We start from the raw sequence: 17350 nt of genomic DNA, 5'->3' as shown, positions 1-17350 counted from the left end.
AATGAGCCTCCTCTAATTTTAAACAGCCATCCCTTCCCTTAAAACCTTAAATGCCCCGGGGCATAACTAACTACCCTCACTCCCTCCCGTCTCTGATGGTTTGTATCAACCCCAAAATATTTGTTATATGATCTTTGGACTACTCTGAAAAAATTGCTGCCTCATAATTTCAATCAGATTCGTTAGATAAAAAGAAAGGTAGTTGGGGGGGGGGCTATCTGCCCTCCATAACTTTTGACTCTTAAAAGGGAACTAAAACCTATTCAACCAAATGAACCTCCTCTGAGGTTTATACAACCATCCCTTCCATAAAAACCTTAAGCACCTAGGGCATAACTTACAACCCTTACCAAGGCTTCTGGGGTTTGTTTCAACCTCAAAAGTCTTGTTATAATTATGTTTGGACTACTTAAAATAAAATGATTATCTCAAAATTTATATAAGGTGAATTTCGGGAAATACGACGTATGTGTATGCGTGTGTGTGTGTGGGGGGGAGGGTAACTGCCCTCCGATCACTTTGAATCTTAAAAATGGCACTAGAGCTTCCGATTACCCATCCAATTAGCCTCCTCCGAAGCTTCTACGACCATGTTTTCTATAAGAACCTTACATGCCCCGAGGGCATAACTTGCAACCCTTGCCCTGAGGGCTGTGGGGGGGGGGGCTGTAATCCTCAAAGACATGATTTCCGGATCTCTACTTTGAACAAAATAGCTAGCTCAACATTTTTATCGGAAGTGTTTGGTGAAGTGGTGGGCATGATGGGGGCATTTGCCCTCCGATCACTTTTGACTATTTAAAAGGACACTAGCCCTCTCAATTTTCAATCACATGATCTTTTTTAGAAGTTTCTAAGACGACTCCTTCCATACGAAGCGCCCTGGCCTAAAACAAACCAGAAAACAAATAAATAATAAATTTTGCCAACGTCGTTCTTTACTTGAACAACGCTGTTGCGCTGCCTATGATTCCCACTCATAACTGGGAGAAAAGATCTTTGGGAAGGTAGGTAATTGAGAAGTTTTCATGAATATTTGACTGAACCCTAAGACAAAATAAAATACTCTGAAAAAGATTTTAATAATGAAAAGACGTTGTAAATCAGGAGTAAGTAAATTGCACTCCTGCATTACTCTATAGATCAAACTAAAATATCCCTATTCGTTATTTCCACTTCGCAAAGATACACTTTCGCATAAAGCCCAACACTATAGAACTTGAAGTATAGCACAGCCTAGAAGACTGAAAAGCCATTCTTGATCACCTTTATGCTGCATAGAAATTAGGGATGATGGATTTTACCACGTCCCTATATTGCAACTTCAATTCAAATACGCCATTCTTAGCACACTGACATTAATTTAACATGCGTATTACAATCATTAATAAACGCCGGCTACTTTATAAATTGACGAGTAGCCACAAAGCCGAGCTCGAAGAGCAGGTACCAAATGAGCAGCCTCATCGACGTGATCCATAAAATGAGAACATTCTGCCATCAGTGTGTACAATTTATCACCTGGAGACAAAGATTTATGAAGAGTAATCCGTCGCAGGCCAACAGATTTTGGTAAACAGTGGTATAACATTCTTGCACCTGAAAACAAAAGTGTTGAGACAAAACAGTTAAGAGAAGAGGACAACGAAAATACTTGAAAAACCCAATAAGTGATAAACGGTGGGATAGACGAAAGCAGAAGCACCCATATCAGTGCAGAATGAAATACAATGCAGTGACTGTGAATCTTTGATGATCTTATTGGTACTGGTCAAGTTTTAAAAACGATGATTTGCAGGATTGTGCAATTGGAAAGAAACCAAGTCTTGCATCATTTAGAATAAATCTAAAAAAACATCTGAGTAAGAAGCGTTAAATAAAAGCAAGTAATTAAAAATGATATCGAATAAAAGTAAAAGAAGATGGATAATTATTTGTTATTTTAGTATTAATTTAGATCGATATCAGATCTTGTTTTCTCCCTTTGAGATTGAGATTTAAGTTTTGTTTTAGTGTTTTTAATTAAATAGTTTCGAGGCAATTTTAGTTCATGCTGGCTGGCAAATGGAGGACCACCACTAAGTGATGTAATTAACAGTGTTATTTAGTGTTTCCTCAACAGGATTGTCTGAGAGGTACAGATTAATATAAATTATGGGCCAGAATTTTTTTTTAAGTATTTGTGAGTGCATTTAGTTTTAATATTATGTATTATTAAATAAGGTCTGAACTGGATTGAAAAAAAAAACAACAAAACAGTGTGGTTTAGTTATAATTATTTTTTTTGTGAAAATGACTACTTGTGTTTAATGCAGTTTACGCACTACCACTTCTTACGGCAGCAACAATTTTCATCGCCAACAATTCTATGGCTAAGCAATAAAAACAAACATCATTTCTATAGGCTACTAAATTCTGTAGAACTAAGTAGTTTCTGCCACTTCCTGGATAATTCGGTTCCAAGCACACGAACTGTATTCGCACCAGACGCGCATTGTGTTTATAGCTGAAGAAGTGCTATAGATACAATCTTTATGCAAATCTTTAAAGTCCAAAAAATTAATAATGAACACAACAGAGCTAAATTCTAGAGATGCGTGTCTCCGGGGTATATTTTTCCCCCAAGAGTCATCATATAGAGTAGATGTTATTAAAGAGCTCTAAAAGGGTTCACTCGACGCCAGCCCATGAGTTACAGCACTCATCTTAGCGGCTGAAACATGGCATCGAATAAAAAAAAACTATATAGCCACTTTTATCATAACAACTGAAAAGCCCAAAAAATGGGTGGAACCAAGGCCCATTTTGAACAAAATGGCTCAGAATTATAAGTTTGACCAAGTAAAACTGGGAGTGAGTCAGTGAGGAAGAGCTCACGCTCTGTTGAACAAAAAGGTTAAGTCAGAGACCAAAGAACTAATGACTAAAACAGATCATAGACATGTTTACCAAACTGGGCATTATACAGAGTGTACACGCCGTTTACCAAAGAGGATTAGAGACAGAGGCACACGCAAGGCTAACCAAAAAGGGTTGCATAGAGAGCATACAGACTGTTGACCAATGAGAGTTAGAGAAGGAGCGTATGCGCTATTTACTAAAGGAGGTAGAGCGTAAGAACTGTAAACCTATGGACTTCAGAGAGAGATGAATCTGCTCTGGGACCAAAGGGGGTCAGAAACAGATTACACAGAGACAGAACTTAGACAAAGAAAGTAGAGAACAGCGCGCTAATTATTGACCACACTCCCAACTGAACTAACGTGACGTACACATTCAACCAACAATTTTTATTTGACAATCCTGATTTTATTTTCTTGGTCGTTTTCCTTGGAAGTAAAAAGAAGGAATTTTAGACTTTTTGGGACTCCATGCCATGTCACAACCTTTCACATTCTGTATCTGATTGCTGTCTCTGACCTTATACTCTTAAACTAAGAGATACAATTTTTGGTTCTTTTTATAGATCGTCATGTTTCTTGCATCATATAAACTGTCCAAAAATAAATTCCTACATCAAAGCATTTCAACTCCTTTCCATCTTCTGAGGCCTTGTAAAATGTACAAACACTTCATCTGCCCTTATATTTGTTAGTGCTGGTTTGTTTGGAATTGCACCAAGTCATAATTTTTTATATAAATTTTGAGTCATCAATAAATTGAAAGTTAATACATCTGCCTAAAATATAGCAGGGACAATAAAGTTTTTTTTTCCATTTCATCTTTATTCTGCCATGAGCCTACGTTGTGGCTTTAGCTTTGTCACCTCCAGTTTGAGGTTTCAGAAAAAATACAGCCTCTCCTCATGTTACCAACATTCCTCAGTCCATTACCCATAAACCGTTGATCGGCTCTATGCTGTGTGAATCCCCTAGAATAATTCTAGTCAATGTGGTATAAATGTTTTCACAGTCCAAAGACTTCTACTGCAGCTCACTAGCATACTATGCAGTAACATTCTGGAATCTGACAAAGCTTCCTTTAATCACAAAGTTTTCCCTCAATGGCAAAGTCTGGAAAAGTTTGGTAAACCCAGGTAAGTACAGCTTGTACAGTAAAATAGAGCTCAGACAATCATTTTGACGTAGATTTTTGATGAAAGTCACATAACAGTTAAGGTTAATCTAGTTTCCTTGAAGAAAGATTTTATTTCAGCTTCTATATATATTTTATTCTCTGTTTTTCAACTTTGCCGTATTATTGACTGCATCCGCCCTCTTAAGCTTACTTCTAAGCTTATACTTTTATGATGTTTCCAAAACAAGAAATAGTTGTCATACACTCTTCAGAATAACTTATTAGAATGAAATCGATTGGCAATTCCCATACTCAGGCAGCCATGAAGGGTGTAAAACACAGCAGTCTTCGCGATTCATCAGCTTCAAATAACAATATTTAAGATTTTTCATATAGGTCTAGAACAAGCAAGAGGCTTTCACAAAATCTCATAGCAGGAGTCAAATTCCAGGCTCTGTGGCGTCCTGCTGCAGCCGAGGTTAATTTTTGGGTCTCGTACCACCAAGCAAAAGATCTATACCACGGCACCACCTTATTTCTCATTTTCTTTTGAAAAGTTTCAATTGATATTTGTGTAGGGTTAGTTTTTTCTGGTGCCATTTAAGCGAAACACAGAGCCTGGTCTTGTTTTTCTAAGGAACTATTAGACGGATCTTACAGTAAGATGTCCAAGTTTTCTGAAATTAAAACACTGATATACATATCTCATTGCTTTTTGCTAAGAAGCTAGGATTTAAATTTTTCTTACCAGTCCAATAGAGCCAATTTCTTTCAAATCGCTCTCCATCATCTCCATCAAAAACCTTGTATACACTTACAATATAGCCAGTAGATGGTGCTATAGGCTGTCTAGAGGCAGGATGGATAGGTGGCCGTGCTATAGTAGCACATTCTTCGTAAGAATCGACTAAATGCTCACTGTAAACAAAAATAAACATTAATAAATGTAATTAATCAAGCTAAATTTGGATAAAGAAGGACTTGAAGGGAGGGGGGAGGGCAAAAGAACGCAATAAAAACTAATAATGTTTTTTCCTAAAAACGAACTTTGTTAGTGCATTCTCTTATTAAAATACATGAAAATTTTTGTGCAATTTTATTTTTTAGATACCATTTAATCATGACGACATATTTCCACCTTGCAATTTTTTTGGAAATCCTTACAGCCTAGTTTTCAGTCTCATGGATCCAAATTCGTTCTAGAAAACTTGATGTTTCTGGCTTGAAAGATTTAGCCACAAGTCACTTGAGGGAAAGACAGAAATAAATAAAACTACTTTGTTTTATATATCTACTAGCAAAAGAGCCAGCGTTTTGTTGCCATTTTTTAGTTCTAAACATAGACGGAGAAGTTCTTTGAGGGAACAAAGAAAGAAAAGGAGCAAAATTTAAGGTGGTATTTAAACGTAACAAATTCTTGACATAAATACGAAAGCAAGGAAGGGCAGAAAAATATTTGACAAAAATAGATACAAGAATTTATTTTTTTTTATTCCCTACAGGTTTATGTTTAAAAAGATAGTATTTTCAAAGGGTCACTAATTCTTCGGCAAACAGTTTGTGGTAACAAACTGTAAGCGGAATTTGACATCAATAGCTTAGAATATAAAGTTTGCACTCTTTGAAATCAAAAGAATTGGCTTTTTATGCTAATTGCAAATGTTTAGGATTCATTAAGCCCCCCCCCCCACCTGGATACAGCCTTGTGCATTGGTCTTTAAAGTCGTTAATAATGACATTATTTAATTAACTGACTGAAAGTTTTAAAAGTTTAATTTCATACTTCAAAAGCTACAAGTCTGAGAAATTTTGCTGGATTTTCAAAAAAGGGGAATTTCTAATAAATCCAGAAAACGCAGCATCAGATTCAGCGTATCAGAGAACCCTACTTTGAAGTTTTTAAGCTCACATATGCAAAATTGTTGGATCTTTGTATTTTTTGCCAGAAGAAAGGTTATGGAAGCTTGGTTTTTCCCAGGAGTCATCGTGTCGAAAGAGTGGTCCTAGGATATTGGGAGAGGACTCATTCGAGTGGAAATTAATTGTTCTAGTGTCATTTTTTAGTGACGAAAAAGATTGGATGGTAACACTTTCCCCTCTCACGACACGTTCTCTCCGAAATCGTCCAATTAAAAATTTAAAATAGCTATTTTGTTCGGCATAGCTGAAAGGTCAAATAACTATGCCTTTGGGAATAATATGATCCCCCAGAGCCACTGGGGAATTGGCTGTAAGCTACAAATCGCCCATCTTCATGTACAGTATTTGTTATCGGGAAGTACACGGACATTTTTCGGGGAAGACGGATCCTCTGCTACAATAAAAGAATTCTCCGTGGAGAGGGAAGTTTAAGGGGGCAAACTTTCCAAGAGAAATGTTACATTGGGGAAATTTGCCAGAATTCCTATACAAAATTCTTTTCGTGTGTGTTACTTTCTCTTTGCCGACTTAGATTTTCATATAGAGATTTCCCTAAAGAAATTTTCAGCGGGGTTGGAATTGTCCGGAGGATCTTTTCGTGGGGGAAAAATTTCCACGGGAGAAATTCTGCATGGAAGAATTTCCGCGGGAAGAAATCTCCCTGGGAAGATTGTCCGCAAGAGTGGCATTTCACTAGGATGGTTGGATTCTGTAAGAAAATACCACAGAGGGGAGGATTTGGAGTGGTTTGAAAAAAAGGTACTAAAATTCTTTTTCAAATGAAAGTATTATAACGGGAATTTTGTAAGCGGAATCGTCCGTAAGAAATTCTCCGGGCGATTTTCAGCGAGGATGGAATTGTCCGGGGGGTTTACGTCATGTGGGTGGGCCTTTCCATTGAGAAGTTTATCATGGGAGGAGGGAATTTTTAATGGTGAGGGAGCCGAATTTCTTGGCATTATTTGAAAAACGATCCCATATCCCATAAAGAAAAGCAACAACAAGTTTTTTTTATGTTTAAGCAAGGTGCAGCTTTAAAAACTAAAACGAACAGAAATTATTCCTTATGTGAGGGTTGTTGTCCCCTCCTCAAAACTTACAGTTTGACTTTTTGCCCTAAATTGTTAAGAATGACTCGTGAAACACAAGCCGTTTAATTAATATGAGAAGCTCCCTTCAAAATACTAAAAAACTTTACCATATAGAGCGATGGATTGAGGAGGGGGCAGCCCACCTCATATACGGAATAACTTGTATTCGGTATAAGGTTTAATGTTGTTCCTTGATTACAGATAAAAAATTATTTTTATTTTTATTCAATCATATTAAGAGACAGTAAATATTGTCTCTTAGGTGCTGTAGTATAATACACTATATATATGATACTAAAAAAGTGCTACAATTGACAAATCTTAATTATGTCAAAGCAACTTTAGCATTTATTACTCTGATGGCATAGTAAAAGCCCAAACCGATAACTTTCGTATGTATATTTAAGACTTTCCCCAACTTAAGGTTGTCATAGTAACAGCGACATTTTAGGTACGTTCCTTCAATCTAAAGTTTTCTAACACATGAAAAGTCACGGGCCTCACGTCATGAAACGTTACAGAGTGACCTTAGCAACATTCATATAAAATCAGCTAAAGTTGAGCTTCAATTATAAAATATTTCAGAAATTTTTCTTTCAGTCATGTATATGGTAGTGAAGCTTAGGATATGTTTATTCGATCTGCTTTGAAATGATTATACAGCTTTGGTTAGAATTAAATGTTTATACCCAATTTAGTTCAGTAATACCAAATTTAGTTTAGTATATCTGTTTGGTAAGTCTGAATTCCTTCTTAACTACCTTGAAGGCTTTTCTTTATCAGCGGCTCTCTCTTTTAAATTCAGCCTTATTCTTCTAAGAAGAGGCTTGCCCTAGTGACTTGATTACGACCTAACGACTGTATCCACAGTAAATGGAAAATACTATCATCTGTTTTGACAGAAGTCATACAATTCGAGATCAACATTCTTTGCTTCCTTTTTGAGTTTTATTATGTCAGTAATTTGTTTTTTTCTTGTTGTTTGCTTTATCAAAGAAAAAGTTCAATTGATTTTTTAAGATTCATAAGATGAAAAACCTTCTTTTATTTTTATGAGGGTGGCACGTTATGAAAATTTAGCAAGTTTTGAGCAAAGAATCATTTATTTAAACTTAGTAAACATATCCCTTTTGAAACTAGAATAGATGTCACTTGTTACAAACGTTTGTTAACCGTTACACAAATTGTGGGATTCTAGTTTTTGCGGTGCAGGTTCAGGTTCATTTTAATAATAAAATAAGTTACAAAATGTCCAGAGCCCAAATTCGTAAACGCACGATAAATTCGTAATAAGACAAATTCGTAACGCACGGGATGGAAAAAACTTCTTTAAATAAATACAACATCCATACTTCACTACATGCAATTGAAACAAGTGTAATTAAACATATTCCCCCGTCAATTGCCCGGTCAACAGCACCACCCGTTGACGCGTCCAGCGAAATAAACATAAAAATAAATAAAAGATACCAAGAACCCTGGAGAATGCCTAGATCCAGTATCATAAAAAACCATATAAAATGGGAACAAACTTAACATCCCAAAGGCGACCCCCACCAACCAACAACAATTCACTTATCACAAAAAATTTTATCAATAAATCAACATAAATTTAAGTTTCGTTTAGCTGTTTTGATTGATTTTGAAGTATCCAATTTAGACGTATAAATATTCCAATACCGAATTACCGAGTTTCGAAGAAAAAATTTCGATCTTTCATTTATTATTTTTGGCTGATATAATTTATTGAAATTTCTAGTTAGATGTCCGTGGTCAATACTTTTAAGTGGGAAAAGGTTCGAGGAACGAAAAAACGAGGGAAGCAAACCACGGTCATACTTCAGTTTGAAGAGGATAGATTCAACCGTCACAAAATGTCTTAAAGGAAGAATATTAAGGAAGCAATACAGAGAATCAGCTGACGACTTCGCTGGATATAATTTAGGGGAAGGCAGGTACCTCTTAAGGACCCGCAAAGCTTTGTTCTGTTGTCTCTGAAGTGGCATAATATGAGAACTAAATGTGTTAAGGTAAACAAGTGATGAAAACATTAAATGAGAATGAATAGGTGCATAATAAAGTGATCTAATTGCTTCAAAGGGAAGGGATGACCTGAGTATTCGCATTATACCTATATTTCTTCCCAATTTCATCCGCAGATTAGATGTATGAGACTTCCATGATAGATTAGAGTCAAGGAGTCCTTCTTATCCGACGTACTTGATTTTCAGGCATGCACATTTTATCTGGAAAACTTTGGTCCTTCCTTTTCCTAAGGCATTTGTTAATTAGGAACAAAGTCTTTTTCGGAGAGAAACGAACTTTCTCAAACTCTCATTCATAATAATTCCTTTTTTCCAAACGAAGAATTTTTGACAATTGACTTTTATACCTTTTAAATTCAGAAATATTCCATCAGATGGACAGTTAAGTTGCCTCCTGAATAACTGATTTTTAAACTTTATAGATCGTAGCATGCCTTCGGTTATCCACAGCTTATTAGGAGATTGATAACGTCTCAGACCAATCTTTTTCACCGGGCATGTTTCATCTAATATTTCCTTAAACTGCTTTAAAAATAAATCCATGACGTGGTTCACATCCTCAGATTCGAAAGGTCCATTATCAATCATAATACTTAATCTTTCTTTTAATAGTCGTAGCGTATTTTTATTGAGTAACCGTGACTTTTTGGAAAATTGTTTTTTATTCGGTTTAAGCTCACTTTTTAATTCAGAAAACAACACGAAATGATCCGAAGAGTCCACTAACACTATCCTTATTAGATTAGTCTCGAAATTCGTCATAATATTGTCAATCAGTGATGCTGACGTTGCAGTTACTCTTGTAGGTGATGCTACAAAGTGGCAATAAACAATGCGATAGGCACATCGATAGAAAATCTATCGCATTGCTGAAGTCTACACTCATTCATTCCTTTATCTGTTGTCTTATGTGAATCATACATCCAATTGATGTTGAAGTCTCCAATCAAAATTACCCTTCTGTACTTGCATGATATTAGCTTCATGAGGGTATTGAGTGATGACGAAAAAGAAGAGGGTGATACATGAGGTTGCTTATAACAAACACAACAGGCAACATTCTCATTATGTATTTTCAATTGTAAAATTAAAAACTCAAGTTTCATTTCCTCATATAAGTCATCAAAATCTGTTATTTTTCGCGAATGAATGTCATTACGTACGTAACACCCGATTCCTCCTTTATTTTTGATACTCGTGATTTTTCAAAAAAATTATAACCCTGAATTTGGACTGAAGAAGAAAGATTATCACTAAGAAATGTTTCACATACCCCAATCAACAAAATATCATGACTGGGAAGAAACGCTGATAGAAAATCCATTTTACTCATAAGACCCCGACAATTCCAGAATATTGACCGAAATGAACCTGGAGTAGCTACATGATCTATATCATTATTGTTAATATATTTATTTTTGGGGAGAGCCGCCACAGATTCGTCCATATTACCAAAGTCTTCTTTCACTAAATCATTCGCTAGAATTTGTTTAAGGTCAAGCGGATCCGCCTCTAGCCTATCAAGCCTATTCCTAACATTTGTAAATTTAGACATTAATTAGTAGATAAATAAACGCTGGACGCGCCCCCAAGAGGGGCAGACAAAAAGGAAGAAAAGGGAAAATTAGTAACTGAATGCAATAAAATAGAGTTGTACACTTAAGAACCTGATCTACATCTACAATAAAAGACAAAAAGAACAAAAGAGAAGACAACAAACGACAAAAAGGACCATGATTATTACGGCTAGATCGTATTTGATTTTTAAGCAAACCATGATGACGACCAGAAAAAAAAACAATATATATATATATATATATATATATATATATATATATATATATATATATATATATATATATATATATATATATATATATATATATATATATATATATATATATATATATATATATATATATATATATATATATATATATATATATATATATATATATATATATATATATATATATATTTCTCTACAAATTAAAATATCACCCATACTAACAGCAAAAATCATCACTTATCTCGACAAAACCCCATAAAAAAAAGAAAAGAAAAAAGAAGAACTTTCAACTGTTGTCACTTCAGGAATAATAGTCATTTTAAATAATCATTATAATATTCACTACAGTTCACTGATAACTGTTAAGCTTCATGATGGTCATCGTATTTTATCCACTTTTCAGAGTTCAGGTGACATACTTCTAACCATAGATCCGCTCCCTTTTGTTTGATCTTGGAGGACTCACATTTTCCAGCTTCGCGCAGACCTTTATCCTTAGCAAGGAGGCTGTTCCTGATATCGTTAAGTTTGGGAGGAAGATCAGACACAACGCGAGCTCTGGACCCTTTAAGCTTCCCCACATTACACATAATTATTTGCACATCTTTGTCGTTGCTAAGGGAAAGAAAAACTGGTTTTAACGTCTCAGTTTTCGATGAGCCCGCCTAGTGGAAATGTTATTGCTTGTTTTAGACCCCAGTCTGTACAAAGTGTCAATTGTAATAGGGCTAGAAATTCCCAAAGTATCACTGATCCATGATTTCATGTTAGATTCCAGGGTTTGGTTACCCTTTTCGTTTCGTAGACCATGAATGATGAGTTTTTTTCTTCTGTTTTTTAAGTCAATTAGCAATAGTTCTTTCGATAGTAATTCGCAGGAAGCTTTATGAGCATTTAGTTGACTTTCGAGTTCACGAATCCTATTGCCACGTTCTATTCCATCCGATTTTATTACTTCAATATCAGCTTTCAAACTCACAAACTTCAGTGACAATTCGTTTTGGTTTGCCAAAATTATATCAAGTTTCATCAGCTTAGCATTAATGTTAACTTCAAAGTCCTCAAAATCCTTTCTGCTGACGCTCGCCGTCATTAAATAAATCAATAATAAAAAATAAATCAATAATTACGATCTAGTTAGGATCACCTTAGATCATTCCTTGCTATCAACAATAATCTTAGGCCAAAAACAGGTTTTGCATGGTTGACTTAAGCGAGATGCTAACACCTTGAATGACCAGCGAGAGAATCACAATTGTCTTGCTGTATTAATGATTATATCCAAAAAAGGTGTTCGCAGTATGAACTCTCAAACAAGACGGTATAAACTTTTATTTTGCAAATATGATTTTTTTCTTTCTTTTTCTTATATTAGCTTCGAAGCAAAGGATGACGTTGGCATAACATTTCAGAACTGTTTTTCATGGAGCTCTTTGTCTGAATCATTGGTGTTGTCTTCGATTAACTTCTCATTTCTAAAATCTCATCTCACTGTGAATATTGTATCACTGTGAATATTGGAATTTTGTATTTTTTACCAGAAGACAGATCACGGATGCGTGTTTATTTGTTTGGGTTGTTTTTTGTTTTTTTTTTCCCAGGGGTGATCGTATCGACCCAGTGGTCCTCGAATGTTGCGAGAGGGCTCATTCCAACGGAAATGAAAAGTTCTAGTGCCCTTTTTAGTGACCAAAAAAATCTGAGGGCACCTAGGCCCCCTCCCACGCTCATTTTTTCCTTAAGTCAACGGATCAAAATTTTGAGATAGCCATTTTGTTCCGCATAGTCGAAAACCTTAATAACTATGTCTTTGGGGATGACTTACTCCTCCACAGTCCCTGGGGGAGGGGCTGCAAGTTACAAACTTTTATTCAGCGTAGTCGAAAAACATTCTAACTATGTCTTTAAGGACGACTTACTCCCCCACAGTCCTCTTGGGAGGGGCTACAAGTTACAAACTTTGACCAGTGCTTACATATATTAATAGTTATTAAGAAGTGTACGGACTTTCTGAGAGAGGCCAGTGGCTTGCGTGAATTGCCTGAAAACCCGAGTCTCGAAGAGGAACGTTGCTTTTAAGGGCGTGAAGCATTTGTTATCGAATTCACGCCCCTGGTTCGCCAAAGGCCACCAGGTCAGCTGAACAAGAAACCGTCGTAATCTATGCCATTCAGTTGCTTAAAGCCATGTTGAAAGGGATACCAGAAACAACGAGTGAAATTCATATCGTTGGTGACAAGGTTGACGGACTGTTTCGTCACACAGATCCAAACATGGCAGTATATCTGTGAAGGATACCTTGAAATTCTCTTGCCCCATGGAAAGTTCATCCATGGAAATATCCTCCCACGTACCCCCCCCACCTCAACTCTCCCTCCCAAACCAAAAAAATCCCCTGAAAACGTCTGTACACTTCCCAGTAACCATTACTATATGTAAACACAGGTCAAAATTTGTAACTTGCAACCCCTCTCACGAGGACTGCGGGGGAGTAAGTCGTCCCCAAAGACATAGTTATTAGGTTTTTCGACTATGGTGAATAAAATGGGTATCTCAGAATTTTGATTCGGTGACTTTGGGGAAAAAATGAGCTTGGGAGGGGGGCTAGGTACCCTCCAATTTTTTGGTCACTTAAAAAGGGCACTAGAACTTTTAATTTCCGTTAGAATTAGCCCTCTCACGACATTCTAGGACCACTGGATCGATAAGATCACCCCTGGAAAAAAGAAAAACAAAAGAAAAACAAATAAACACGCATCCGTGATTTGTCTTCTGGCAAAAAATGCGAAATTCCACATTTTTGTAGATAGGAGCACGAAACTTCTACAATAAGGTTCCCTGATACGCTGAATCTGATGGTGTGATTTTCGTTAAGATTGTATGGCTTTTAGGGGATGTTTTTCCCTATTTTCTAAAATGAGGCAAATTTTCTCAGGCTCGTAACTTTTGATGGGTAAGACTAATCTTGGTGAAAGTTATATATTTAAAATCAGCATTAAAATGCGATTTTTTTAATGTAATTATTGGTATCAAAATTCCATTTTTTAGAGTTTCGGTTATTATTGAGCCGGGTCGCTCCTTACTACAGTTCGTTACCACGAACTGCTTGATACGGAGTTCAAAAGAGTTTATTTCTACAGGGGCTTATGGGGATGGGGTTATGAGGGAGGTAAAATACACAAAATCTAAAAATAAAGAAAAACATGCAAATGATAGGGAAAATAGAAAAAAACGGTCAGGGGTGCTGTGTACCCTCCAAATTTTGGTAAATCCCTAGATAAGGTTCTTTTTTGTTACTTTGGAAAGTGGTTGAGCTAGGTGAATGACATGTTCCTAATCTAAAGTCTAGGATATACATTGAGAAGGAGTTGACAAGTTACTATTGCTACCCATTTCTTATTTCTAGGGCTTGGACGATTGAATAAATGACAGGTCAAACCTAAGCCTGCATCGAAATTTTGATAAAAATTATATTATCTTAGTTTTGTGTTTTTAATCTCTTTTTATTGGATCTAGCTTTTGGAAAAACAATTCCTTTCATTTCAGTATAGTTTAAAGCAATGTCAATGCCCCCCCCCCCCAATTTTTTTTTTTTTTTAAGAGAACAGATTAACAAACTTTTAATACCTTAAAAATCAGGATTGAGTAATGGTCTGAAACTCAAAGAACTTTCGTTGCGCCTAGATCTAGTGGATCTGATTCTCAATATTGAACAAATATTGTAAAAGGCGAATAACGGTGAGTGCCCATTTGAGGAGAAGGAGTAAGGGGATAGGCACTTCAAATATCTCCCCAGAGACTCTGGATGCAAGCCTAAGTCATTTAATTTCCACAGTCAACAAGTGCTCTTAATCTATAATCTTACATATATTTGTTTTAACCTCACCCTAGAATTTGAAAGGAATTTTTTTTGAGTGTATTCATTGAAAATTATCATTTTTTGTATTTCTATAGAATAAAAAATTGAGAAACAACAAATCTAAAAGATCCCTAGATTTTTAAAAGTACATTTTGCCCCCCACACATTAATTTTCGATAGAAACTTTGGAAATCCAATTATTTATCTATATCAGTATCTGTTGTCTCTAAGTTTGATATGACACTTATTATAATTTCTGCTCACTTTAGGTTTCATTTCTTCTTTAATAGTAATTTCTGGTTGATCTGGGTTTGAGTTACTATAGGATTTTATTTCCGCTGGTCTTAAGCTTAATATGGCTTTTTAGTTTTCATTGAAAAACTTCTTTTTAGGGAATTTTTTTTGTTCAATTACTTTACAAAAATTGAAGCATACATATTGTGGTATATAATTGTGCAAATATACTGCTTCAAGTTCAAAATCAAAAACTAAATTAAGTTCAAATTTAAAGGAAAGATAGTTTTAAAAATCGAATATCTTTTCTTTTTTGTTTTACTTAATTAAGCCTTACCCCGCTTATTTTGTGAATCGTGGCAAATTGCAGTTCTGGAGTATCATACGCGAGAAAAGTTTCTATTAGCTAAACACCCACAAGAAAAGGTTTTTCAGACTCCCAATGTGTTTTCGTGAATCTGATTTATGTTTGGACACACTTGTTATTTCATTTAGAGCTAGATCTTCATAAGGATTCCAGAATTGATTGCAAATCAAAATTACATTTGATTATTATATCCATGTTTATTTCTCTGAAATTCTATTACCGGATAAATCAAACATTCCCTAATAAGCTATAAAATCAAACCGCTAACCTAAAGTACTGTAGCAGAGAAGGATTAAATTTTTCTAGTGCTGCGAGCCGTGCAGTTTGCTGAAATTCTTCTGCAACCGTGAGTTGTCTATTCGCAACACCATAGTTTATGTATGGATATTCAGCTGGAAAAAAAATTAGCTGAATGAACTATCTTCGAAAGAGTAGATAAAGGGAGAGAGAGAGAGAGAGAGAGAGAGAGAGAGAGAGAGTGAGTGAGTGAGTGAGAGTAAAGGATTTAACAGGCTAAGGCTGACATTAATTACTAAGTACTACAAGACTAGGATTAGCATTCATCAACCGATTCTTGACGAATGCTGGCAGACGCAAAAAGGAGGAGGAGGGGTAGACTTTGAGGTTATTAATACAATAGTTAAAGCTCTGGTTCTTTTTAGGCTTCTTGAGAATAGGGTGGTGAACAAGGTGTCACTTTTTATACTTAATAGATGATTATTTGGATCAGTGTGATAAGCTATAGCTGACACTTTTTCTTTGAAGTTCTCATTTACAATTCTGATGCGAGGCCCGACTTTTGCAGAAACGACACAAAGAGTAGGCTAATTTCAATTTGAACCTAACAATAGATGCCTAGCACGGAGAAAGTGCTGTCTGAGACTACCTGCATAGCCGTATAGCTGGTGGCCTCTTCTAAGCTCCTTGAGACTAGAGTCCATAGGTTTCCACTTTTTCATTAATTTTTTTTGGGGGAGTGAATGGTGTGCATACAATGGATTTTGATCCACTTTAGTCTTCAGGTCCTTAGATCATATAAATTAAGTCATTGCATGGTCGGATAAAGCAAAGCCTTCCTTAATTTTAAGAATTTAGCTGATAAGGAGTAGGAGGGTGGGTGGGTGGTATAGCCATGGGCCCATTTCAGTCGCACAGTCACACAGTGTGAAAGCTCTTGTATAATTCCGATTTAAACAAAATAATAACCTTAATTTCTAAACTTGACATAGATTTGGTAACGCTAGAGGGTCTGTAGCTCCAACTTTGTCCTTTACGTGCTTAAAAAATTTCATTTCAAATCTAATAACATTAAAGCCACTTTCAATATGTTCAAATTTTTATCCGGGGCAAAACATGCGCGGGATTGCGGCAGCACTTTCCCATCCTTGTTGGCCCTTGAAAATAGTGCTGAAACATTTATTTTATGATCGAATGACACATGGATTCAAAATGCTTCATCTCTCAAACTACTTCAGGTACCCCTTCAACAAGCCAAATAAATTTTATCTGGGAGCCACATTGCTCTTTACATAGGCAGTGCTACTGCGCTGACTCTAATGGTGTGCAGCCCATTTAATTTTACGTTCAAACTGATACCTTCGGATGCGTTGGCTACAACATGCACTATATTGCATTCTTGATAGACCCCCACCCCCAACCCAAAAAAAGATAAATTGCCCGACTCGTAAAAAAGCAATAAAAGTGCATGTGAACAAATTTTTAATTCGTTTTTCGTTTTTGTTGTTGTAATTGAGTGAAAATCCTGGATACGACCTTGAAAGACCAACACAGATTTAACAAATAACCCAGCAAAAACAAGAACATCTAGAACTAGCAAAGTCCAAATTATACATTTAGAATTCAAGTACCCCTCCTGTTTATTCTAGTCTAGACGCTCAATACTCAAGCCTCAAGGTACATTTTTGGAAGCAATCAATGCAGATTAGGGTGAATTTTATGACTCTGCTAGTCAGTGCCGTCGAAAGCTAAAACTATGCCCTGGGGTAAATTTCTTCGAGTCCCTTCCCT

At 35.9% G+C, this 17350-nt stretch overlaps 1 protein-coding gene across 1 annotated transcript in view; it reads right to left on the bottom strand.

Annotated features, from left to right (window-relative positions):
- Nucleotides 1-1063: 1063 nt before the first annotated feature.
- LOC136038759 (uncharacterized) overlaps nucleotides 1064-17350 on the bottom strand; it is a 122677-nt gene continuing 106390 nt past the window's right edge. Inside the window, exons 4-6 of the mRNA XM_065722129.1 lie at nucleotides 15591-15714; nucleotides 4766-4935; nucleotides 1064-1599 (exon numbers count right to left, since the gene is read on the bottom strand). Of these exons, the coding sequence (XP_065578201.1) occupies nucleotides 1385-1599; nucleotides 4766-4935; nucleotides 15591-15714 (509 nt within the window). The 3' untranslated portion in view covers nucleotides 1064-1384. The remainder of the gene's footprint in view (nucleotides 1600-4765; nucleotides 4936-15590; nucleotides 15715-17350) is intronic.

The sequence above is a fragment of the Artemia franciscana genome, chromosome 18, assembly GCF_032884065.1.
Source record: "Artemia franciscana chromosome 18, ASM3288406v1, whole genome shotgun sequence".
Classification (NCBI taxonomy): Eukaryota; Metazoa; Arthropoda; class Branchiopoda; order Anostraca; family Artemiidae; genus Artemia; species Artemia franciscana.
This window is presented reverse-complemented; position numbering and strand designations above follow the sequence as displayed.